The sequence below is a fragment of the Leptodactylus fuscus genome, chromosome 2 (genome assembly GCF_031893055.1).
Source record: "Leptodactylus fuscus isolate aLepFus1 chromosome 2, aLepFus1.hap2, whole genome shotgun sequence".
Classification (NCBI taxonomy): Eukaryota; Metazoa; Chordata; class Amphibia; order Anura; family Leptodactylidae; genus Leptodactylus; species Leptodactylus fuscus.
Window position 1 is genome coordinate 190,485,933 of NC_134266.1, and position 25,087 is coordinate 190,511,019.

General features: G+C 40.4%; 1 protein-coding gene across 3 annotated transcripts in view; it reads right to left on the reverse strand.

The window, feature by feature from the left end:
* The window catches only part of FARP1 (FERM, ARH/RhoGEF and pleckstrin domain protein 1), a 129,209-nt gene that overhangs the window by 93,082 nt on the left and 11,040 nt on the right, over positions 1-25,087 (reverse strand). For all 3 annotated transcript variants that reach the window (XM_075265329.1, XM_075265328.1, XM_075265327.1), the window contains exon 2: positions 16,785-16,989. In XM_075265329.1, coding sequence (XP_075121430.1) covers positions 16,785-16,955 — 171 coding nt within the window. In that variant the 5' untranslated portion in view covers positions 16,956-16,989. The remainder of the gene's footprint in view (positions 1-16,784; positions 16,990-25,087) is intronic.

Below are 25,087 nucleotides of genomic sequence, written 5' to 3' on the forward strand. Positions count from 1 at the left end.
CTTTGAATTCCCAGTCAGACAATGGCACTGTATACCAGTATTAAAAATTGTGGGTGCACATAACCCCCATATATTCTTTGAATTCCCAGTCAGACAATGGCACTGTATACCAGTATTAAAAATTGTGGGTGCACATAACCCCCATATATTCTTTGAATTCCCAGTGAGACAATGGAACTGTATAGCAGTAGCAAAAATTGTGGGTGCACGTCACCCCAATATATTCTTTGAATTCCCAGTTAGACAATGGCACTGTATACCAGTAGTAAAAATTGTGGGTGCACATAACCCCCATATATTCTTTGAATTCCCAGTCAGACAATGGCACTGTATACCAGTATTAAAAATTGTGGGTGCACATAACCCCCATATATTCTTTGAATTCCCAGTCAGACAATGGCACTGTATACCAGTATTAAAAATTGTGGGTGCACATAACCCCCATATATTCTTTGAATTCCCAGTCAGACAATGGCACTGTATACCAGTATTAAAAATTGTGGGTGCACGTAACCCCCATATATTCTTTGAATTCCCAGTCAGACAATGGCACTGTATAGCAGTATTAAAAATTGTGGGTGCACGTAACCCCCATATATTCTTTGAATTCCCAGTCAGACAATGGCACTGTATACCAGTATTAAAAATTGTGGGTGCACATAACCCCCATATATTCTTTGAATTCCCAGTCAGACAATGGCACTGTATACCAGTATTAAAAATTGTGGGTGCACATAACCCCCATATATTCTTTGAATTCCCAGTCAGACAATGGAACTGTATAGCAGTAGCAAAAATTGTGGGTGCACGTCACCCCAATATATTCTTTGAATTCCCAGTCAGACAATGGCACTGTATACCAGTAGTAAAAATTGTGGGTGCACATAACCCCCATATATTCTTTGAATTCCCAGTCAGACAATGGCACTGTATAGCAGTATTAAAAATTGTGGGTGCACGTAACCCCCATATATTCTTTGAATTCCCAGTCAGACAATGGCACTGTATACCAGTATTAAAAATTGTGGGTGCACGTAACCCCCATATATTCTTTGAATTCCCAGTCAGACAATGGCACTATATACCAGTATTAAAAATTGTGGGTGCACATAACCCCCATATATTCTTTGAATTCCCAGTCAGACAATGGCACTGTATAGCAGTATTAAAAATTGTGGGTGCACATAACCCCCATATATTCTTTGAATTCCCAGTGAGACAATGGCACTGTATACCAGTAGCAAAAATTGTGGGTGTATATAGCCCCAATTCTATTGCTAGGGGACTTGCAGGGTATTTCTGAGGTGAAGGTGGGGGGGCACACCGTTGGAACGGGGATTTGGGGTGTATATATGGGGTATACGGGAATACACTGTCAGTGTGTTCCATTCAGGATCCTGGGAAAGCTGGGTTGCGGCGATTGAGCCCGTCAGTGCCACGTTACACTGACAAGCTTCTCCCTGGAATTGAAGTTATATGTAAGCCCAATATATTCTTTGAATTCCCAGTGAGACAATGGCACTATATGGCAGTAGCAAAAATAGTGGGTGTATATAGCCCCAATTCTATTGCTAGGGGACTTGCAGGGTATTTCTGGGGTGAAGGTGGGGGGGCACACCGTTGGAACGGGTATCGGGGGTATATATCGGGTATACGGGAATACACTGACAGTGTATTCCATTCAGGATCCTGGGAAAGCTGGGTTGCGGCGATTGAGCCCGTCAGTGCCACGTTACACTGACAAGCTTCTCCCTGGAATTTAGCTCTTATAAGAGCTGTTGGTTGTCTTCTCCTTCCTATCCTAGCCTGTCCCTGCCTACCCAGAATCTAACCCCTAGCTAACTGGACGGAAACCTCCGTCCTCGGTGAATTGCAAGCTCAGAATGACGCGAAGCTGGGCGGCGCTGTTCTTTTAAATTAGAGGTCACATGTTTTCGGCAGCCAATGGGTTTTGCCTACTTTTTTCAACGTCACCGGTGTCGTAGTTCCTGTCCCACCTACCCTGCGCTGTTATTGGAGCAAAAAAGGCGCCAGGGAAGGTGGGAGGGGAATCGAGTAATGGCGCACTTTACCACGCGGTGTTCGATTCGATTCGAACATGCCGAACAGCCTAATATCCGATCGAACATGAGTTCGATAGAACACTGTTCGCTCATCTCTAACCGTAATGTAAAAAACATCAAGGAAACTATCTTGTTCAAGTTTGTGTACTTTTGTAATAGAGGATTGAGTCCTGCATGCAGGATAGCTTGTTCATGTTGTTTACATTAGTATCAATAAGGACACAGAAACAGTGTTACCGTTCTTTATGACAGGTTAATGTCAGTTGCTCTCAGCCTATGACAAAAGACAGCAACGGACATTACCAAGGGTAATTTGAACGCACCCTAAGTCATGCCAAAGACGCCTGATACATGTTGGTCCCACATCTATCTCGAGAACGGGTCCATCCACTTGGACTGGAGTTCTGAAAATAGGCCTCCTTTGCTATTTTCAAAACTCCCATACAAATGAATTGGGAAACTCAACAATTGCATGAACCTTCTCCATTCAGTTGTGGCTGCAGACTGTGCTCCGTTCTCAAGATCCATGTAGGTCCCAAATGTAGGACTGGTATCTATCAGACATTAATGGAATTTCCAATAGAAATGAAATAACCCTTTAATGAAACAAAACACACATTTTAAGAAGACAATTTGTGTAAAAGACACATCAGTAATTATACATTAGACCTGTAATTGGTAGTTTAGCATTGCGAGAGACAGGAATTCTAAGTGTCCCGGACAGCAATGGAATGTTAAACTACAATAGTTCATTATGACATTCTTGCGAAACAATATTTTGTTCAGGAGATAATTCTAACTACAGCAGTGGTTTCCCACAATTTACACACTTAACCGTTCACACTTTTTTTTTGGGCAACGTACAATTGCTAAATATTGTAATACCGTAATTAAAGTCAGTATTTTGAAATCTGAAGTTAATTAAAGGTTTTACCAATTAAAAAAAAAAAAAAAAAAAAAAGCGTCTTACTGCTTAACAAAAGTAATGCATTTTATTTTTAACACTTTCTCAGAACATTTCCTGACACATGAAGCCTCGCATTGTGTCGCACAGATGTGTCCTGACATGATGGCCCGGTCGTTGCTAGCCTAAGGCATGCAAGAGATAAGCTTCAACTATCACTCATGTTAAAGGAACACCAAGCATAAAGAATGGATATTAAAGAAAAAAATTCACACACATCACCCTTGAATCTCCTCCTTTTCTTTAATCCCATTTTATTTCATAATAAAACAAATAAAGAAATCTGTCTGTATCACAGAACATAAGTGAGGCCCCCTCCCTCCTCCTTACCAAACTGTATCCAGCTACAAGACAACTTGCTGAAGCAGGATACTCCCTGCTGTGTCCTGTCCGTGGTAAGAAAAACTATCGTAAAGGCCATGTATTCTATACTTTCATATCAATTAATTGGTATATGCTCTTGTTCAGACGGATGGATTTTATCCTGCCTTGCCCTAAAGAAAGCTAATGATTTTATACAATGTTTGGGTAAATGTACACTAATAAGTTGTCCCCATTTCACCCGTCAGCATCACTTTTCTGTCTCTTCTCCCCTGACAATATTGGCTTGGTTCCTTTTCTCAGTGTTTAAAAATATACAAAATCCCTGAAATTGCCAAATACTGAGCTACATAAATGAGAGAATTAGTGAGAATTAGTGAGAATAATGCCCCCCTCCCATACACACACACTTTACCCTAGAAGTCCTAAATGAAAAGAAATTGGAGTGAAAATACAAAGGTTAATATGGTAACTTATCTGACCTGTTTACTAGCTGTAAAACTGACTTCTGTGAATAATTAACAGCTCTAAACCAAACAGATAAATATCAAACTCCATATAACAGCTAATCAGGCCTTGTACTCCATGGGACTAGTTCACACTTTGCATTTTCATTCAATTTCAGCAAGTATTTAAAGGGATTGTCCAATTATGGACACTTATCCCCTGCCTTGTGGATAAGTGTCCAATCACTGGGGGACTGATTGCTGGGTCCCCTGGTTATCAGGATGATGGGGACCGAAAGCCCCCTACAGTCTCCTTGTGAATGGCGTGTTAGTGAACTTGTGTGACTGGCACTCTATTCACTTCTATGGGGCTGTGGGTGCCGCTAGAGATTACAGTCCTGGCAGCCCCGTAGAAGTGAATAGAGCACGGGTCATGCAAACGCAATGACACTCCATTTATAAAAAGACTTTATAGGGACTTTGGGCCGATTATTGGGTACACGGTAATCAGACACTTATTCCCCGTCCTGTGGATAGGGGATAAGTGTCCATACAGGACAAACTCTTTAAGGAATGGTGAAGTAGTAATGACTTGTCAACTACATGAACATTGTAATTTATTTGATACATATTTTCCAAGTGGATTTGAAAGACTGAAATGTGCAGAGGTTACTGAACAGGGACGAAGATTAGGTCAGATGTGACCAACCTATATTACCTGTACATGTTACATTTCATAATCCTGACGGAGAACTACAGAAAAGTGGTCTCTACAGCATGTCAGCCTATTAGGTGGCCAGATAGGTAATTAAAATAATAATCCTTACAATATAGGTTTAACATAAAAAACTAAAGCATGCTTCCAACTTTATAACAACATTTCATAAATGGTGCATGTGAATATAAACTTCGTAATATATCTTATTAAAGAAATCTGTTCTCCACTTAAGCTTCTCTCCTCATCTATACTTTTAATTTTATAACATGTAGGGTAGATATCTGGGTGATCTCGTAGTAAATTGAGGAATAACCCCACAGGATGTCCAATCTCAACAAGAAAGGGGATGCATCAACGATAGTAGCTGTACATAAGACACATTTGTCTATGGTTAACTTTAATAACCCATTATGTTCAGCTGTTTAGGAGTCCATATGAAACGGGATATTGGTATACCTGAAGGTTAACCATCATTTTGCTGGCAGTGTAGTACGATAAAACAGCAACAGCTTGTACCTAGAAGGGTTAAATGTATAAAACCTATGTTGGGAAGTAGACAGTAAAAATGCTTAGCATTTCAATTAAGATTAGCTTTGTTTGTCTTGTCTACAGTGAGGGTTGTTATAAGCGCTGAGAGAAAAAACCCATTCCCACTGCTGACTCGCTTCACCTACTTCTAGTTTTGCATTTGCAACTCGCCATGAATTTGCTTCTGTAATATGCGCTATTGAAACAGACCCAGCTTTATTAAAACATACAGTACCAGAGATTTTAGGAACAGCAGCAGGTGCAAGGATTTGGTCTTAAATAGTTATACATGTTGTCAAATGTACTCCAAGTGCTGACATTATAGAACAGATCTTAGTAAAGGAGTTCTCGGGGATTTAGATATTGATAAATCTAGCCTTGGACAGCTCATCCAAATCAGGTGAGGGTCTTACATTTGGTACCCCCACTGATCAGGTGATATGGGGAGCCGAGGATGCTGTGACTACCAGGGTATGGAACTGGGAACAGACAGCTTTCTGTACTGAGTAGTGACCCAAGTGAATGGGTGCCAATCTGCATTATCCTGGCACAGTACACACTACGGTGTGTACGGAGCAGCCTGCTTCTGGCTCAGTACACTGTGCTAGTCACTATGGCTCTCAATATCCACTAGCCAGTGGGGGTGATGGATGTTGCACTCTTATCAGATATTGATGACCTAAAGATATGTCATAAATATCTAAAGGTTGGAAGCCCCTTTAAATATATAATTAAAGAAATGAATAAAGTCATCCACATTTTTTTTAAAGATTTCTCCATATATTGATTTTTCAGTAGAGAACCTACAGGGAAGTATTCAGTGGTAGTGGGCATTCTATAGACTGAAACAATAGAGCAGACACTAAACTATCCAGTAATCGATAGACAGTAACACCAATGTATTGGTTCTCTGGTAGAAGCAGAAAATCCTTCTTGTGAAGACAGGATAGATGTAGGGCTGGAGGTCTCGGTGACCAAGAGGATGCTCACCTAGTCCATGCCACAGACATAGAGGTATACTCAGATTTATTTGTAAGGGAGTGCTGGCCATACACACACCTTGAAGAGCTGGTGTCAGAAAGTAATGCAAATATTTCAACCTTTATTATGGATGCTACGCTCACCGAAGAAATAAAGAAATATAACTATGTGCAGAGGTAGCCACAGGCCTTTACAAAGACCACATTCAAAACAGTACACAAAAGAAATGTATAAGGACAAGAGCTATACCTCCATTAAAGGGGTTTTCCAGGCTAAATGACTAATGACCTGTCCTAAGAAATGGTCATCAACATCAAATCAAATATCAAATCAAAGGATGTCTGAAACCTGGCACCCCCATTAAACAACTGCTCTCAGCAGCTGATACCTAAAGAATGGAGCAGGAAGCAGATAGCTCCGTTCTGTGTGGTGGCCAGACAAGGTATTGCACATCCACTCCTATTCACTAAGCTACAGTGACAATTCAGCCACTATAGAGAACCGCGCTTTCTGCATCCTGCTGTATTCTCTGTGTATCAGCTACTATGAACAGCTGAATGGTGAGAGTGTCAGGGGTTGGATGTCCACCGATCCGATATTGATCAATCCTTAGGATAGGTCATCAATATTTCTAGTACAGAAAACCTCTTTAAAAATAATTTCACAGCATTTTACCAGTTGATGAATACAAGAGACAAAAGTAGTTGCCTTAATCCTCCAGTAAATCTAGTGATACTCTTCCGTCAACATACGTGCAATTACATGAAGACTACTACTATGGACATGAGGGATATAGAAAGCATACAAAACAGCATGCGATATAAATGGTACCATTGTAAGACTCATGGGTATATTTCTGATAAAGCAAATCAATAGAAATAACGAGATCATCATCTCAGCTGAATGAAGTTTACTTTATCCATACTTAATCCAAGGAATAATGTGTCGCATTGAAAATAATCTACTGAAATGATGTATAATATTTTTGTCATTACCTGAAAATACCTTTCTACTGGGGAATTAATCCATTCCTTGGGACTATCTGTCAGATTACAATGAGCAGTAACTTCACAATATCAGTTTCTGAGATAATCGTTTCATTGTACAGTATTTCTGTTAATTCTTTGCCCAAGGGTAATGGATTTCTGATATTCTAGTACATTTCTCCAGTTAAAAAAAAAAATGCCTTCAGGAAGGAAAAAGCAAAAAAACAGTAAAGACAAAGGGAAAATAACAGCATTCTTCTCCCTGTAAACCTCTAGTTTCCCACAAAACCACAGAGGAGAAGAGAACTTTTACACTCCAGCTGCAATAGGAATTACTTAGCACACATGTAATTAATCCGGTTACATAGCTATGGAAAAAGCAGAAAAACAAACACCGCCTGTTTTACAGTGCACATGGGGGAACACTGCTCCATGTCAAATAACTCAAACGTGTGCCGACGGGCACTAGGTACATGCAGAAATCTCATCACATATTCCATGCTTTAGTAAAAGAATAGACAATAATGGCTGAATAAGATCAGACTCAGGACTCGGATTCAAGATTCAGGACATTACATAGCGAGACAAACACTAGGCTTGTTTATCTATCAACTGTCTAAAGAAAGCAACCATCAAGCTGAGCAGCGGGAACCAGAACACTAGACAGACAATTCACTGTGTCACTTCAGGACTTCTGTAAGAGAAGGAGATGGCAATTCACACTGTTGCTGAGTTTCATTTATAGCTACCCTGTCCACTGGATGAAGGTGAAAAGTCTTTTCTAAAAGGCCTGCAAGAGGTATAAGAAATATAAAGTATCAATTACTGGTACGAATGATCCAACCATCAACACGACACACTAAAACGGAGTAACAACGAGTGGGCTTGCTCAAAATGGCATTTGGCCATTCATGTCATACACATATCATCATTGTAAAATCCCAACCTGACAGATCACAGTTATGGGGTAAGATTGCTCACATATCATTTCTTAATTACAGGTCAGCCATTTTGGACAATATTCAACCTATGTTTAAGGTAATCTTTGGACACATGGCTGCCACTGTACAACAGGCTGCATGGGAGGACAGAATTGATTTTGTGGCTATTAAAATTTAACGCAATTGAAGAAAAAGAAAAGCAAAAAAATCATAAACTAAATAGTTTGCTCTTGTCCTGGTTCAATAAAGGCCTTATTTGGTGAAAATGTGTCCTTTTAAAAGGGGTTGGACAGGAATTGGACCACTTTGTGGAGGTGAGGGAGCTGGTGGAGGTGGTGTTTATATAAAAAATAAAAAAAAGTTAAAAAAAAAAAGCACTCTCACCTGTTTCTTCTCCTTAGCAGCGACCACTGATTGATCTGGTTAAGCGGGGTACAGAACTATCTGTACGAGACTAACCGGTCACTTCGCCACTACCTACTTTCATGGTCATCCTACAGATGACCTTCCAGCTTCTCTTTTCTGTTTCTTTATTTAGACTTAAAACTTTGCATATTTATGACTTAAAGGGGTATTCCCACCTCACATACTCAGCAGTCTTCACTCTTGTAAAATCTTCTTTCTTCCTGGTTGCTTGCATCATTTGGTGGGCGGGGTTTCACAGGCAACCTGCCGTTTAGCTCCGCCCCAAATTCACGTGTAGCTCCGCCCACCCACATTGGACTATGAAGTACAGGCAGCAACTCCATTCTGTGTTACATAGAGACTGCCTGTCTCTGCCATAATGAACACAATTGAATTAGCTAGCCTGATAACTGGGAGAACAGAAGAAATGAGAGCAGCTCCTCTATCTGAGTGCAGGACCTAGGTCACATGGTGTAGACACATGATTAGCTAGATACACAGGCTCGCTCCCGTGCACTTAGCCCATCCTCCCTCCCCCCTGAGAGCAGCAGATACATCATTTGACTCAGGAGCAGCTAAGTCAGGGCTTTGGCCACAAAAAATTGAATAAAGTAAGATAGTGGACAAACAAAGCAGTTTTGCTGAAGCAATGTATTTAGGAAAAGTCTTACATCCACATTAACCAGCAGTATAGATAGGATCCTTGTGATGGGACAACCCCTTTAAGGGTGCACTGACCATACTCCCCCAATACTGTAGTGAAGTGAAGAAGGTAGAACAGCACTCTGTCAAACGTGATATTTTATTGTGTATATTTCATATTCTATTGTTTTTTTTCAGTCCACTGTTTTGATCCTTTGAATCAGAACAACAGACACAATAGCACTAGTGTGAACATTGCCTTTACAGTTCAATTCATGGATATTTTTATGGTTGTTGTTGTTAAAACTCCACAAACAGTGAATAAATGTGAACATACAGCAGATTTCCCAGAGACATATCTGTGCTGACAAAGGAACTCTGCAAATAACAAAATGTAAATAAAATTATATATGTCTGCTGTTGGTCTTGTGTTGCAATTCACAATTTACTTCCTTGAGATCACCCAATCCAGCCTGCTCAGTTTTCTGCTGTGTTGTATTAATATTCAGGGAGAGGGAACTCAGGCATGCAACCTGATCATCCAGTGTTATGATAAAGTGTATCGCAGGACAGCTTCAGGGCTTTACATAAACGTGAATGTGTATAGTACTGTCACAATGAATGGAGACAGACCATCAAAACTGGAGGTCAGAACATTGCATTTAAGGAAGTACAAAAGCGTATTCCCTCAGCCTGCAGGTGAGACTCCATTACAGAAGTATAAAATATGGTATTTTCTCAACCTGCAGGCGACACTTAAAAGACATGAAGGTACGGTATTGGTATGTATGTGAAATGTAATGTTTCTAGAAGCTCAGTAGAAAATATATCATGAATTGTCTACTGCGGTCAGGACAGAATAGCAATATGTAAATCTGAATTTGGCTTTGTTCACAAAAAAGGAAAAAAAAAAGCCATGACTCATTTTCAAAAGCATACCAATGATCTGAGTACATTAGTCTGGTTTAGGGTAATTTTAGGAGGACCTTGTCTTCTAAGATAGGGCATGTTACACATTTTCAATTTGGAAGGTATCTGCTCCAGTTTCAGAGATATCGGTGCCATTAATTTTGGCTACAGATATCACCGCATGTAAGCGGGCCAGCCTCACAGCTCAGTGCCATCGCTTATCGGTACACGTCTATTGTGGTGTACGGCAAAAGACTACAGTGAATGCAGTACATTAACATGGGAACTGGTTGTCATTGTAGCTTATTTCAATCCAAGCTTCTGACAGCTGAACAGTAAGGAGCCAGGGCCGATATTCACCTTCTACAGGGTTTCTATTCAATGTCTACAAACAAGGTTGTTGTAAATCTTGTGAAACTGATACATTAACTACATTATAAAAAAAAAAATGCACAACTTTTCTTTATAGTGTGAATAATCTTCATTTTTGAAGAACTATATGGCCAGTGGTTGGTGGTAATAACCACTCTGGAGGAAACAAGCGATCCTTTTAGCAATTGATAATATTTGGGGGTTTTGTACGGGTCTTCGTACCTGACTATGACATGGAGGGACGCTGGTCACTGCTTATCTTACAACACTATCCATACTGCAGTCAGGCAGGTACAAGAGGCACATGTGGGACATTATTAGTATGTTTTTAGCTGCCATAATCCTCTATACGTGGACCAGGGAGTGTCATTATGGAGAGGATTGTGGAAGTGCTTGTATATTGTGAACAGCCTTGGACATACATAAAGCATTTCTATGGTAGAATGAGCCTTTATTTCTAAGATGTGTCATTTTCGGAATAAAATTAAAGTAATGTAAAGCTTTTTTCTCTGGAAGGAAGATTCAGTAAAGTCTGTAGAAGTAGCTGTTAGACACTTAAAGTAAACAGCAGTAATTTATTGACTATGGATAGAGGTTGTGTTTATTCAGCTGTGTTGTCTGCTGTGACATAGAACTGTTTAGTTTTCCTGAATGTGCCTGTTTGTCCTGGCGCTTCACATCTATTAATGACATCATTCGCCTAGTATAGGTGATTCACGCATTGTTTTTGTTGTATGCCAATCTGTTTTCCATTCCCATTGTCAAATTATGCTCTACTATTATTTATAGCACACCTTGTATATGAGACATATGCACTTGGCAGATCCAAGATATCAAATTGCAATATATACATAAGAGATTAAAACAGACACTAAAGGTACAGTGTTGGCCAAAAGTATTGGCACCCCTGCAATTCTGTCAGATAATACTCATTTTCTTACACAAAAGAAAAGTCAAATCCTTGATCATTTTACACAAAACTCCAAAACTGGGCCGGACAAAAGTATTGGCACCCACAGCCTAACACAGCACAACCTTTGACAAAATAACTGTGAACAACCACTTCCAGTGCTCTGCTGGAATTTTAGAGCATTCTTCTTTGGCAAACTGGCATCCAGGTCCCTGAGATGTGAAGGGTGCCTTCTCCAAACTGCCATTGTGAGATCTCTCCACAGGTGTTCTATGGGATTCAGGTCTGGACTCATTGCTGGCCACTTTAGAAGTCTCCAGTGCTTTCTCTCAAACCATTTTCTAGTGCTTTTTGAAGTGTGTTTTGGGTCATTGTCCTGCTGGAAGACCCATGACCTCTGAGGGAGACCCAGCTTTCTCACACTGGGCCCTACATTATGCTGCAAAATGTGTTGGTAGTCTTCAGACTTCATAATGCCATGCACACGGTCAAGCAGTCCAGTGCCAGAGGCAGCAAGGCAACCCCAAAACATCAGGGAACCTCCACCATGTTTGACTGTAGGGACCGTGTTCTTTTCTTTGAAGGCCTCTTTTTTTTTTTTCCTGTAAACTCTATGTTGATGCCTTTTCCCAAAAAGCTCTACTTTTGTCTCATCTGACCAGAGAACATTCCTCCTAAATGTTTTTGGCTTTCTCAGGTAAGTTTTGGCAAACTTCAGCCTGGCTTTTTTATGTCTCTGGGTAAGAAGTGAGGTCTTCCTGGGTATCCTACCATATAGTCCCCTTTCATTCAGACACCTACGGATAGTACGGGTTGACACTGTTGTACCCTCAGACTCCAGGGCAGCTTGAACTTGTTTGAATGTTAGTCGAGGTTCTTTATCCACCATCCGCACACTCTTGTGTTGAAATCTCTCGTCAATTTTTCTTTTCCGTCCACATCTAGGGAGGTTATCCACAGTGCCATGGGCTTTAAACTTCTTGATGACACTGTGCACGGTAGACACAGGAACATTGAGGTCTTTGGAGATGGACTTGTAGCCTTGAGATTGCTCATGCTTGCTCACAATTTTGCTTCTCAAGTCCTCAGACAGTTCTTTGGTCTTCTTTCTTTTCTCCATGCTAAATGTGGTACACACAAGGACACAGGACGAGTCAACTTTAATCCATTTCAACTTGCTGCAAGTGTGATTTAGTTATTGCAACCACCTGTTAGGTGCCTCAGGTAAGTAACAGGTGCTGTTAATTACACAAATTAGAGAAGCATCACATGATTTTTCAAACAGTGCCAATACTTTTGTCCACCCCCTTTTTTATGTTTGCTGTGGAATTATATCCAATTTGGCTTTTTGACAATTCTTTTTGTGGTTTTTCATTGAAGACAAATTAAATAATACCAAAGAATTTGTGACTGTAATCATTTTCTGGAAGAAAATGAGTATTATCTGACAGAATTGCAGGGGTGCCAATACAGGCCAACACTGTAAATTTGCACGCCCATGAATGTTCATGAACATATTAATATGTATACTTGAGTTTTCACAATCTATAAAAAAGCAAACTACACCTGCTAAAGTTGAGCCTGATTCCATTAAATACAGTGATGCTCAGGACACACAAGCCTTTAGAAATACTCTGACCTCCTAGCAAAAAAATCAATAGCAATTGTGTCTGATACGCAAGACATAAGAAGATTACAAATGATGCTCTTTGAAGTCTCATAATGTTACCTGGAATCTAAATCAACTTCACATCATTTCTTTATAAATGTTTTCACCAGAGTCTAAAAACATCACAAATGGTGGTAGTTATAGGCAGAGCACTTTTAGCAACCATAAGTGTTAGGTCACAGCATGTTTTACTTTACTACATCACTATATCATTTACCATATACTGCAAAACAGACAGAACAGAAAGCCCATAGTTATATTTAGTTGCCACTTTGTAAAAATATATGTATATTACAAGCACATGGCAAAAATGTGGATCACCCATTCTGATTCATAATCTCAATATCAAACTAAACAGTGCATTGTAAGTAACATTTTGTGGTGCACCATTGTACATTCAGATAGTCCAATAGATGGATCATGTATTTATTTATTTATTTATTTATTTATTTATTTATTTATTTTTAAAGCTCAAGTGTGATGCGGGAGAGGGAAACATGGGGGGGCAAAAGGTGGAATTCAACAAGCTGCATCATAGTTGTAGGATAGGAAGACACTGTCATTTAGGTACATATTACATTCAGAATAGAGCTTTAAAAAAGCTCCCATTCTAATACATTGGACCTTTATTGTACTGCCATATTCCCCAAGTTTAATACAGCACTGCTTCAGGTAGTGCATGTACGGAGATATCCATACCAATACCTTGTACAATAGCTCTGTACATATGGCCTGTACAACACCAAAGGGAGGCCGGCCAGCCTTGCATAGCCTCCATGTACATGGCTCTGCTGTGTGAATAATGCCTAAAGGCAGTTCAAGCCAAAGATAATTCAAAAGGAAAAGTACGTGGCAGCTTCTCTAAGAACACTTATTATTTGTTTTGCGCTCAGTGATGAAGAAGAGATTTCCAGCATTAAAGGAGAAGTACACCATCTTAATACAAGTGTGACTGGCATCTTGCTACATAGTATAACTATTATTATTATTGTTTATTTATATAACCATTTACAATTACAAAACAATAAATAGACATTTAGCGGCAGTTCGCATACTTATGTACAGATACAAGACATAATTCAATTGGTGTAAACTGGAAAACAGATTTGAGAAACGTTAAAAAGGTGACAAGTTACATGAAGGAAAGGAGCAAACAAAGCAGATACTGGAGAATTATTTTCAGTCAATGCTCAATGGGAAGAAAAGTTTGCAAATAGTCTCACAGCAGTCAGACTGTAGACAGCCCTCCTTACTGTGCACAGAAGATTTACTGGATCTGTGCAGCTGAGCTTGGGATGCCGCAGAAACTTATCGGGGTGCCACAACACTATGGTGGGAAGATGGCTGCCTGTCATCAATGAACATTATCTGCTTCCTACTCTACCATTCAGGCACCTGCTATTAATGTCTTTGGCTCAGTGCACACCAGTGGCAACAAGCCAGAGACAACAGGAATATACATGGAGAGAGCGCCAGGGAAACAAGGATGGGTAAGTGTTACAGTGTGCAACAGTTATATATATAGAACACCAAGCCACTGGAGAGCTTTATTACCTATCTGTCTGGGGGCCACAGGGGTAGCCTGGGGGCTACTCCAGCCATATACTGTGTGTTGGGCCACTGGGGAGTATGAAAATATGTGAGGGTCATTAAGGGAGCATGGTGATGGTAAAAAAAAAAAAAAAATTCCTTTGGGCAACCCTATCCAATTTTAGTTTAGAAAAAAAAAAAAAAAAAGACGAAAAAATGAAGTTGTGATGTGGTTAAGTTCAGTTTTTGAGTTCACAGCTGAAACATGTTAAATATATTTCTCTGACTTGTAAAATTAGAAAAACTCACCAAAAGCTGCCTCAAAACTGCATTTTTTTCTGATGCACTAAAGCACAATTGCATCGAGTTTATATATATTATGTACGTCTAACCAACCATATAAAAACCCATCTTTTTCCAGGCATGCCGAGAGTCTGAAAACATTAAGAAACACTGGTCTAAGTCATTCTATCCAGAATCCCTGTCCTGATGAAAAACAAGCACCACAAAACACATCTGACTAGAGATGGGGGTCTTAGGTTTTCATTGATATGGACTAGTTTGCATATTTTTCCATTAAGCCTAAAGTCAAGTCCTTACTAGGGTTTATTAAGGAGAGTTTACGTAAAAGGAGTCTACTATCCAGTGGCGTAAGTAAGAATGGCGGGGCCTCGTGGCGAACTTTTGACATGGGGCCCCCCCGACACCGAAGATCTCGACCGAGTCCCTCCTACGCATTCCTGCGCGCTCTATTATGACCAATAGTGGACCCTGCACACAGTATTATGCCCCATAGTGGCCCCTGCACACAGTATTATGCCCCATAGTGGCCCCTGCACACAGTATTATGTCCCATAGTGGCCCCTACAGGACTAAATACTGTCACGTCACCCGCTGACTGCTATACCAGGACAATTGTGGATAAAAAATCTGGTCACGTGCATTACAATTTAGTAACTCCATGTGCCTCATATTAATAGCAGTTAACCCCATCATGTCCCTCACATTAACCCTTGTGTACCTCACATAAGAGTTACTGATATGTGAGAGACATGGAGGTAATAAAGTATCTTCATTATTATTACCCCCATATGTCTCACATATCAGTAACTCTTATGGTGAGACACACAGGGGTTAATGTGAGGGACATGATAGGGTTAACTGCTATTAATATGAGGCACATGGAGTTTCTAAAACAAAAGTAATCACCCCAAATGCCTGATATTAATAAGTATAGTAACCCCAGTATGTACCTGTGGGCCTGTTTTCTTTCTTTAGTTTCATTTTCCTGGAGCAGCAGCTTCTTCTTCTCCTCTTGAGTGCAGGACGGCAGGAGCTCGGCAGGGATAAGCTCCGCCTCCTGGGTTCTCCTCAGCCCTCTCATTGGTGGGCAGAGGACAGGCAGAGAAAAGGAGGGGGGGGGGAGAGGGGGAGCGTCCTGAAGCGCTGAGAGGAGCCAGACCTGCAGCTCCTGTGTGTCAGCCGTTGCTGCAGCTTCGGGGCCCCGATCATTATACTCGGGGGTCCGAAAAAACCTCCGAGAATAATGATAGCAGCGGTAGCAGCTGTCACCGGGCCCCTAATGTCCCGGGCCCTGTGGCAGCTGCCTCTGCTGCTATGGTGGTAGTTACGCCACTGCTACTATCTCACCCAAGTAAAGTCAACTGCCATCACCGTATTACAGAGAACATTACAGCGATAACAACATATCTTTGTCATGCATGAAAACCAACTTTGAAGTCTTATGTAAATGCGGTAGCTGGTAGACTGGAGGCGGGGCTTCAGCCCTAGGAGCACTGCTCTTCTTACAGTGGGAGCAGTTTCTCTCACTGCCATATCACCTGTACTATTTGAGCAGTGAGACTGGTGCCTCATTTGCGTAAGATTGCAAAGTTATTTCTTGTCAAATCTACAAAAGTTACATACATAACAGAGGATGTTGTTTATCACTGCAATGTTCTCTGTAGCATGGTGGCGACAGCTGAATATACTTAGGGAATGTTATGGGTTCTCTTCAATCTAGTTTAATAGAATGGCACTGAACGTGGTCTGCATTCAGCAAAATACCACACCTCATACCTGTGAGCCGTAGACTATATACGCAGTATCTCTTAAAGTAATTATTTTTAACCGTTCATAGTCAAAAATCTCTATGTGTATTGTGAATGGATGGCAGCAACAAGTCACATTAATAGTCAATAAAATGGATGATGGTTGGTATTATTACAATAACCAAGTTACAGTAAATTCACATGACAGACTGGAACAACTTGTCTGTATACAGCCGATACAAAACTAAATAATGACAAAACTGCATGTTATCAAAGTTCATTTCATTGATCCAGATTTGCAAACACAGTTTGCCACGTTAGACCTTAGAAACCAATTACAACACTTACTGGAGCTTCAATAGTTTCCTGTGTGTCATCCAACATTTGGACTTTGAATGGAAAAGACTTGCCATGTGGTGACAGAGGTGGCTTGGTTCCATGTTCTAAAGTGCTGATGCCAGCACTCTCTGGAGCCCCTAACCGAGAGGCTGCTGTCTGCTGCTGCTCTGTTTCCCCCATGCTTTGTAAATCCACTGCCTCTTATTGTATGCCACTGTAAAACAGAGAAAGACATAAACTAGTACATTATTACTGATCTTAGCACACAGACCTTATTATGCTCACTTGTATAGCGCCATCATATTCCGCAGCGCTTTACAGACATTGACAGTCACTGTCCCATATAGGGCTCACAATCTACATTCCCTATCAATATGTCTTTGGAAATATTAGGTGGTAGTCGATATAGCTAGTTACAAAATAAGTTACCAAAACATTCTAATGGTAAATCTATAAGAATAGAGAGAAGCTACAAATAGAGGCACTCACTCTGGAGGACCCAAGCACAATGGCTAAAACCAGTAGACAGACCATGGACTCCAGTGGTATGCAGTGTAATGCTTTTTTTCCCCTAATTTTTCCATGTTGCAGGGGGCTCAAGCACTGAGAGCCGTCTTCATCTGCCACAAGGTTTCATGACTGTGTGCTATGATTTTTTTTTTTTTTTAGTGATGATTGCGATTCCATAAAGAAACTATTGCATTTTTCGTATCTCAGTCAGTTTTCAAGGAGACCTCAATAGACTCAAGCCTATGAAGGATGCATGACAAAGAAATACACAGGGATGTACAACACGGTCATGTGAATAACCTCAAACAAAGGAAAACAAGTTGAGGAAAATGCTTCCTAAAATCTATAATTCAGAAAAATGAAGTCGAGAAGTCTGAATAACTTAATTAAGACTCTTTGAATGTGGAGACAAAGGAGCGTGAGCAATAGATGAGAAGCCTGATGTGCCCATGTGTACTCCAGATGTGATTACATACAACCAATGTAGCATGGCAAGCTTGGAAATAATTATACAGCTTTCTAATACATGCATATATACACACTAACCAGTTATATCGCATGAGCAAACAAGCTTTGTAAATTGCCAGATGGCCAAGTTACCTAATGTAAACTGATCGGTGCAAGCATTGCAGCTATATGTTGTGCATGAATTGAAGCTGTACTCTAAAGACCACTCATTAATGATCCCAACAACAAATATCTGCATTAATGTACATTTATATCTTTTCAACTTCTGTATGAACTGGGACCTACTTCAATTACAGCTAGGACTGATCAGATTCTGTCTAATTGTAAGAAAATAGTTGCGTGTGAACACTCCATATAAGATAAGCATTATATTACGCTGGCGTTCTATAAATAAAATGTATTATATAATAATAATAATAATAATAATAATAATAATATCAAAACAGAAACTAGAATCATAAAGGAGCTCCTCTTAATGTGCCTATGTGCAAATGAACCCATCAGCAGGATTTGGCCCCCCAAACTACCAAAACGTATCCTATCAAACCGATTTATGATTAAAGCAGGTTGATTTACATAGTAGATGGGAAAACATTGAGGTCCTTTCAGTTGCTATATTTTTTTGTGTTTCACAGCAAGACTTTGTAGTGTCGTACCACCTGTGATGCCGAAGTGATAATAAAGGAATTGACCTGTAATGGGTTCTGATATTGCACTAGTAGTAACAGCAGGTATGAGAATTTTGTTTACATTCATGATATTATTATTTACCAATAATTTTATTGTTACTTGTTCCTTGCTTGTTCTGGTTAAGCGGCTCTACCCTCTTGTCTACTTATTGCATTTAAAGCAGACACTGGAATCAGAGGTGCTCATCTCATTGCACCCGCGTATAAAGGAACCCATCGGCAGGATTTAGGCCACCAAACTGCCAAAACTTATCATTCAGGAGACTGACGGCTGTACAACATAAAAAATGCTTTCTGAGCTCATGTTCAAATATTACACTCCCTCTATTTGGATATGCAAAATGAGAGAAATACTGCCTCTATCTGGGTATCAATACACCTTTGCAGAAGAATGATGACTCCCTTCCTGAAGCATGGAAATTTCAAGAAGACAGACAATCACTTGAATGTTCTCGTCCTGGACCTCAGCCAGCAGCCCCCAGGGAACACATGCACTCATTTAGCTATCGGCATGCCCATAGTAAGAAGGCTCATAATAACCAAGCCAAAAACACAATACGCAAAACAGAATGCCGCATATATCATACCTAAATATAGTCTGCCACAAATCATTAAACATTTTAGAAATCTGTACAACAAACAAGAAAGTCTAGGGAGCAGAGTACAAGGACATCAGGAGTTCTAGGAATTCTTAAACTACTGGCATATAAAATTCTGGAATGGGGAAGATTTAGTAATACAGTCTAAAAGTAAGAATGTAAAGTTAGACTAGACCAGGGATCGACCACTTTGTCTACTTTGCAGTAGACATTGTGATAAATGTGGTAAAACACACTGACATGTGCTAATGCATATTGTTGGCTATTTTTCTTTTGTTTTTAAAAGTTTTTATTGGCAAGCCCTATAAAAGAGTCCTGAAGTTGTTTCAATGGCATCTTTCTACTGAATTTTGTTTGCATTAGGAAGATAAGCCCCCATTATAAGCATCCTAAGGCTAGGCTTACATGTTAAGATTTTTGGCTACAGCTTTAGAAACCAGGAGTGTATTGTTAAGATTCCCTTTAACCATTTCCCAACATCCACTGTAATCGTTCGGATGTTGCTAATTTAAATATGGCGACTGCTCAGACACTGCATTAAGCGTGAACTATATCTCATGTGTAAGAAGACAAAAAAAAAAATACAGCCAGCATGTTGCTCCTTCTTTAGCTTTTGATCCATCAGCCTTGTTCTAACAATGAATCACTTCGACAGACCGCGATCACTGCAAATGCTTATACTTCAATAACATTTAGAGAAAATAATTATGATAATTGCACTCTAAATAATTAGCTGCAATGCTTAGTAATGAGGCATTCATGCTTTATTCTCTGATTTCTTCCCATGTATTTTACATTTAATGTATCCAGTTGCTTCCAAAGAACTAAATTTGTAGCAGTCGCAAATGTAAGTTTATTGTTCACACAAGTAACAGCAAACTACTTTATTATCTGTTGTATATAGAAAACAAAAGCCCACCACTTCAAATTGGATTTTGCAATTCAGATTTCAGCAATTTATAGATGTAAACAATGAATGGGAAATAAAAGCTTTTGGCACTGCCAGCAGTGATCAAGTGTTGTCAACAATATCACTACAGTCCAGGAAGCAAACACTTTTGAGGAGATCCAGGGATACAACATGATATTTTGCACTTTTCCCTGCCTTTTCCCCAATTTTATCTGGTCTTGGACAACACCTTAAAATGCATGGTCAACCTTCCACTGAATTTTTTAATTGTTCATTTCTTACTCAATGCAAAGATAAGCAGATTTTCAAGTAGTCTTCTTTAAAAGATTCCTACCATGTTTCTGCTGAAGAGATTGTGTAACTCCATCATGTAGCTGACTGTCCTGCTGAATCTTACAGAAGTCAGATAGCACTACTCAAGGTTCTCTCAGTTTTGGAGTAAAGCAGAGATAGCAGGGAGGGAAGGAGGTTGTAAGTTGCAGATCATGTTGAAAAAGAGGAAAACCAGTCCAAGTTTTGAGGGCAGGGCAAACCTCACAGGCTGTAGACAGGGAGGAAAGTAAAGGGGGAGCCAAGACTGTATATTAGTTTACAAAGGAAAAACTCACAGCACAATGTGGTAACGAGGGAAGGGGGGGGGGGTTGGAGTCTATTTCCACAAAGAAAGATGATGCAGAAATTAGTTTGTGAAGGCAGAATCTTCTAGGACACGTATATCTGACATGCAGCATGTATTACTATGAGATGCCCATATGTGCAAGTCCTAAAACTAGGAGCTGGTTGCAAAATACACGTGACGAGGTCTAAATGAATGAAGACTGCATAATGCAGTCCAGAACTTAGGGCAACCACTAACATATGTAAAACCTAATTTTCCATGTCAAAGCTGTATAAAACTTTTTGTATTTCTTTCTACTGATATCTATGGGAAATGTTATTGTTTAAAAATAACTCCCAGTCTACAGTAATTTCTCCACTTTTTGTACCCATGAACCCACTTGAGTGATATATTAAAATGCTTTTCAATGTATTTGGACTCCTTCAGACACATACTGTATTCTCAATGGCTTCTGATCATAAATTCTCTTCTCTCCCTTCTCGTCCTCCCGCTTGTCTTGTACTCTTCCTTCTTTTCTCCGCAAAATTACCATATGTGATTATTGTTCTTACAATTCATTTGGGGTTGTGGCGGTTAACCCTCCCCAGTGTGCTGTATATGTTGTTGTTCTTTTTCAGTATACCAAAAATTATTTTCAATAAAAATTACAGTTAAAATAAAAGCGACTTAGAAAATACTGCAGCACTTATTCCATTAGAGTCTATGGCACAACCTGCAAGTAAGCCCTGCAGCTCGTATTATCATAGAGAAACATCTGATCTGCTGAGGTCCCAAACTGATGTCCAATCCTACAGATAGATTATGGTTTTGGTTTTTGTTTACTTGTTATTTTTTTTATTACGGATTATCAAAATAAGGGGAGTACTAATTTAAAGGGGAAACTGGTACATAAGCCTTAAACCATGTAAAATCAATACAGAAAGAAGAGTAAAATTGGTTAACAGTGTTAAAACACTCACGGGGCATCAGACAACCAGCCACGTGAAAAAAAGAAAAACATTTTGAACATTATGCCACGTAAAGAACAAGGCCAGACTAAAAGACATAAAGGAGGGAGGGAGAAGTGAGTACCAAAGATACTATGAGGGCAAGTTAGGGAATTCAGTAATAAATTGTGAATAACCTAAAATGTTTCTCAAGGGTCCCAGACTCGAAATTTGTCTTCCATATTGTGATGAAAGAACTTTACTTCTATGTATGAATGAACGATATTCTTTACATATGTACATATGTGAGGATTATAAAGTATTATTTTCTTCCTATGACCACACGTTGCCCTGTGGTTTTATTACCCAAGTCTAAGCACAGTATTCTGGTATGAAGTATCACAGGACAGATGAGGTATATGGCTATAACAGAACTCTGTCACTAGCAGAAGTCATACCGGCATAACGGAACAGAGGTTGTAACAGGAACTTATTCCTGCCATAAGAAGTATGTAAACACTCAACTTTCCCAGGTAGGGATGAAACAGTCCATCTAACACCTCATGAAAGAGCTGGGAAGGAGGCTGACAAAGAAACAGGTAGGTATGTCTGAAAATGAGCCAGGGTTCACCATTATATAGACTGTGGGCTTTTATAAGTCCTTTGTCACATCTCTTAGCTACATGCTGGTCATCTCGTCATTCCTCCAAGCTCTGTGGATTAGAAGGGCTATAAGGGTTTTCTCCTTTTTATTTTACAAAGGGTTTTGTCTTTTTTTTTTTTTTTTTTTTTTTAAACATGTAAAATATATGTGAGTGGGGTTCCTACAGCCCCTCAAAGTTGGTGGAAGCATGCGCCTGGGGATCTGTAGACTGTGGTGGGGTATGATTTAGGCCAAGTTCACACGGAGTTTTTTGGTGAATACGGCCTCAAAATCCTGACCAAAAAGACATCTCCCACTGAAATCAATGGGAGCTGCTCAGGAGTTTTTTCTGGGAGCCGTTTCTTCCGGCTCCCAGGAAAAAAAGAAGCGAGGTGCTCATTCTTCAGGCATAGTCGCCTCACGATTCGGCCTGAAGACACTCCCCTCCTCCAGACTAGGCCCATTCATTGGGCCTAATCCGGAGCAGAGTGAGCGGCTGGATGCCGATGCAGTGCACCAGCTTTCAGTCGCGGCTAGCCGGTTTTTGGACTGAAACCTGAGGCGGCCTCCGCCTCAGGTTCCGGTCCAAAAGACTCCGTATGAACTTAGCCTTATGCTCAATTTGCAGCCCCAGTAAAGGATGAGTGCAAGATTAAGTGAGTGGAATTAATTAACCCGACAGCCACACCCATGTCACATGCTAGGGTGGTCTGTACATGACACGTATTATTTGACAATGCTGTGATATGCTCAAGAGATCTGATCTCCTTAATACAGGCCTACAGATCTACATAGGTTTCAATTTAAAAAACCACCTCCACCAACTCTTTACATCCATACAAAGGTCCAGTATACTGATTGTGGGCACAGCTAGATATTTTTTTTCTATCCTCTACCATTTCTAGGTAATCAGTGCTGTTGGTTTCAGCACAATCAGCATCTCTGTTGTTAGGTGGGTGGCCCTGTCTGTCTCCTCCAAGCATGCTCAGTTCCTCTGCTACCCCTCGGGTCTCGTCTTCAAACCCGCGCAGTAGCAGGGGGACAGTAGCCGGGGAACTGAGCATACTCAGTTCCCCTGCTACTGCACCATCACGGGATTACAAGCAATGACGCCGGAAGAAGAAGATGAAGAAGACGGGACCCGAGGACATCGCTGCAAGAAGAAAGAAGATGTAGGCGTGGCTAAAGATGACGTCGGACCGTGCATGCCCGCCCAGCGTGCCCGATACGGTATGATTATCATATTCTTTTTTAGGGTATTATTTTAAAACGGGGGGGGGGGGGGGGGGGGGGTAGTTTAACTTAACATTAGCAATGCCTGAATGGCCTTTTTAAAGGTTATTCACGCATATGTGGGGCTCATACAGCATAATTTTGCTGATAGAGCCCCTATAAGTTTTTCTTTTCCAGGAAAAAAAAAAAAGACTCAAGTGATATCTATATAGCAAAATTATGCCAATATAGGTCTTAATAATATAACCATAAGGGTCTACTCACACTGAGTTTTTTGGTGAGGATTTTGGCACTGAAAATCCACTTGGAAAAAACCCTCCCATTAACTTCAATGGGCTTTTCGAGTGGAAAAAGGAACCCATTGAAGTCAATGGGAGGTTTTTTTCCACATAGATTTTTAGTGCCAAAATCCTCTGTGTGAATGGACCCTAAAGGAGATGCCGCTGATGCAGCATTGTCTTTGGCTGCTGCAGCCACATGTGGCCACCAATGGTCACAGGGAGCTACAGGTAAAGACCCGTATAATTATGCAATGAACAGTAACCACACATGGGGAAATCCTGTCTGCCACTACATTACAATGCAGGTTAAAGGGGTTTCCCGGGATAAATAGAAAATCGTACAATAATCTAAACACCCTCCTCCCCACCCAACCTACTTTCTAAATTACATAATTTATCAAAAATGTATAGCTACCAATATTACTGCCCCAGGAACATTTTCTGATTATCTGATCGTCACTACTACTCCTCTCCTCCATCCATCCATCCCATCATACTTACCTCTCTTCCTTCAGTACTTTCTCTTGCAGGGAACGGCTCGTCCTCCTTCTGTGAAGTCTGGCTAGGCAAAAGAGCCAGAGACCCAGTTTTGTGCTGTAGCTGGCACTCAATCTCTATTGCGCAAGCACGGGAGCCTGAATGAGCCGCCCACGCATGCACAGTAGAGATGGCATGGAGGCCACAGCACAGTGCCAAGACTGCTGCACAGGCACTGGCAGTATCAAAGAAGAGGAGCTGTTCCCTGCAGAAGGAAGTCTGGAGAGGAAGAATAAAGGTTAGTATAATGGGGTAGGGGGTGGGTGGGATAGCTAGGGAGACAGGGAAAGGGTATTAGAGAGGGAGGAGTGAAAGGGAGATAGTGTGAGAACCTACAACTACTATAATGCATTGCATTAGTTAAGGCAGAAGGAAGCTACACCATTTAAACAAATGCAGAAGCTGTTAGGCCCTCCCAGAGGAAAAAAAAAAAAGATTTTTGCCCAGAAAACCCCTTTTAAAAAAAGAAAGTTTGATCTAAGTATTGGCCCTTGTATATATTTGCATTCACATCTCCGCCTAACAGGATGGCAATTTTTCCATGTGCAATGATTAACTAGTCATTGTAAGGAAGACAATGCCTCTGATTTCACTTGTTGCACTAATGTCAAGTTTCGAAAAGTAACTAGTACAGAGACAACGCAAAGTCTTGCCTCAACCAACAGGAAAGAACAGTGAGAATCTAAAACTTTGTTGTGGGAAAGTTTACCCAGTGAAACAGCTATAAACTTCTTGGTAGAAAATAAAAGGAATGGGCAGTATTAGTATGCAAGGGAAGAAAAACAAGTCATGAACTATCAGGTAGCGTAGCTGATCAGACCATTATATTACTGACAGCGGGTGCGCTGCTAGAAGGAAAGCCAAGTTGCCATGACAACACACTTTAGCAAAACTCCA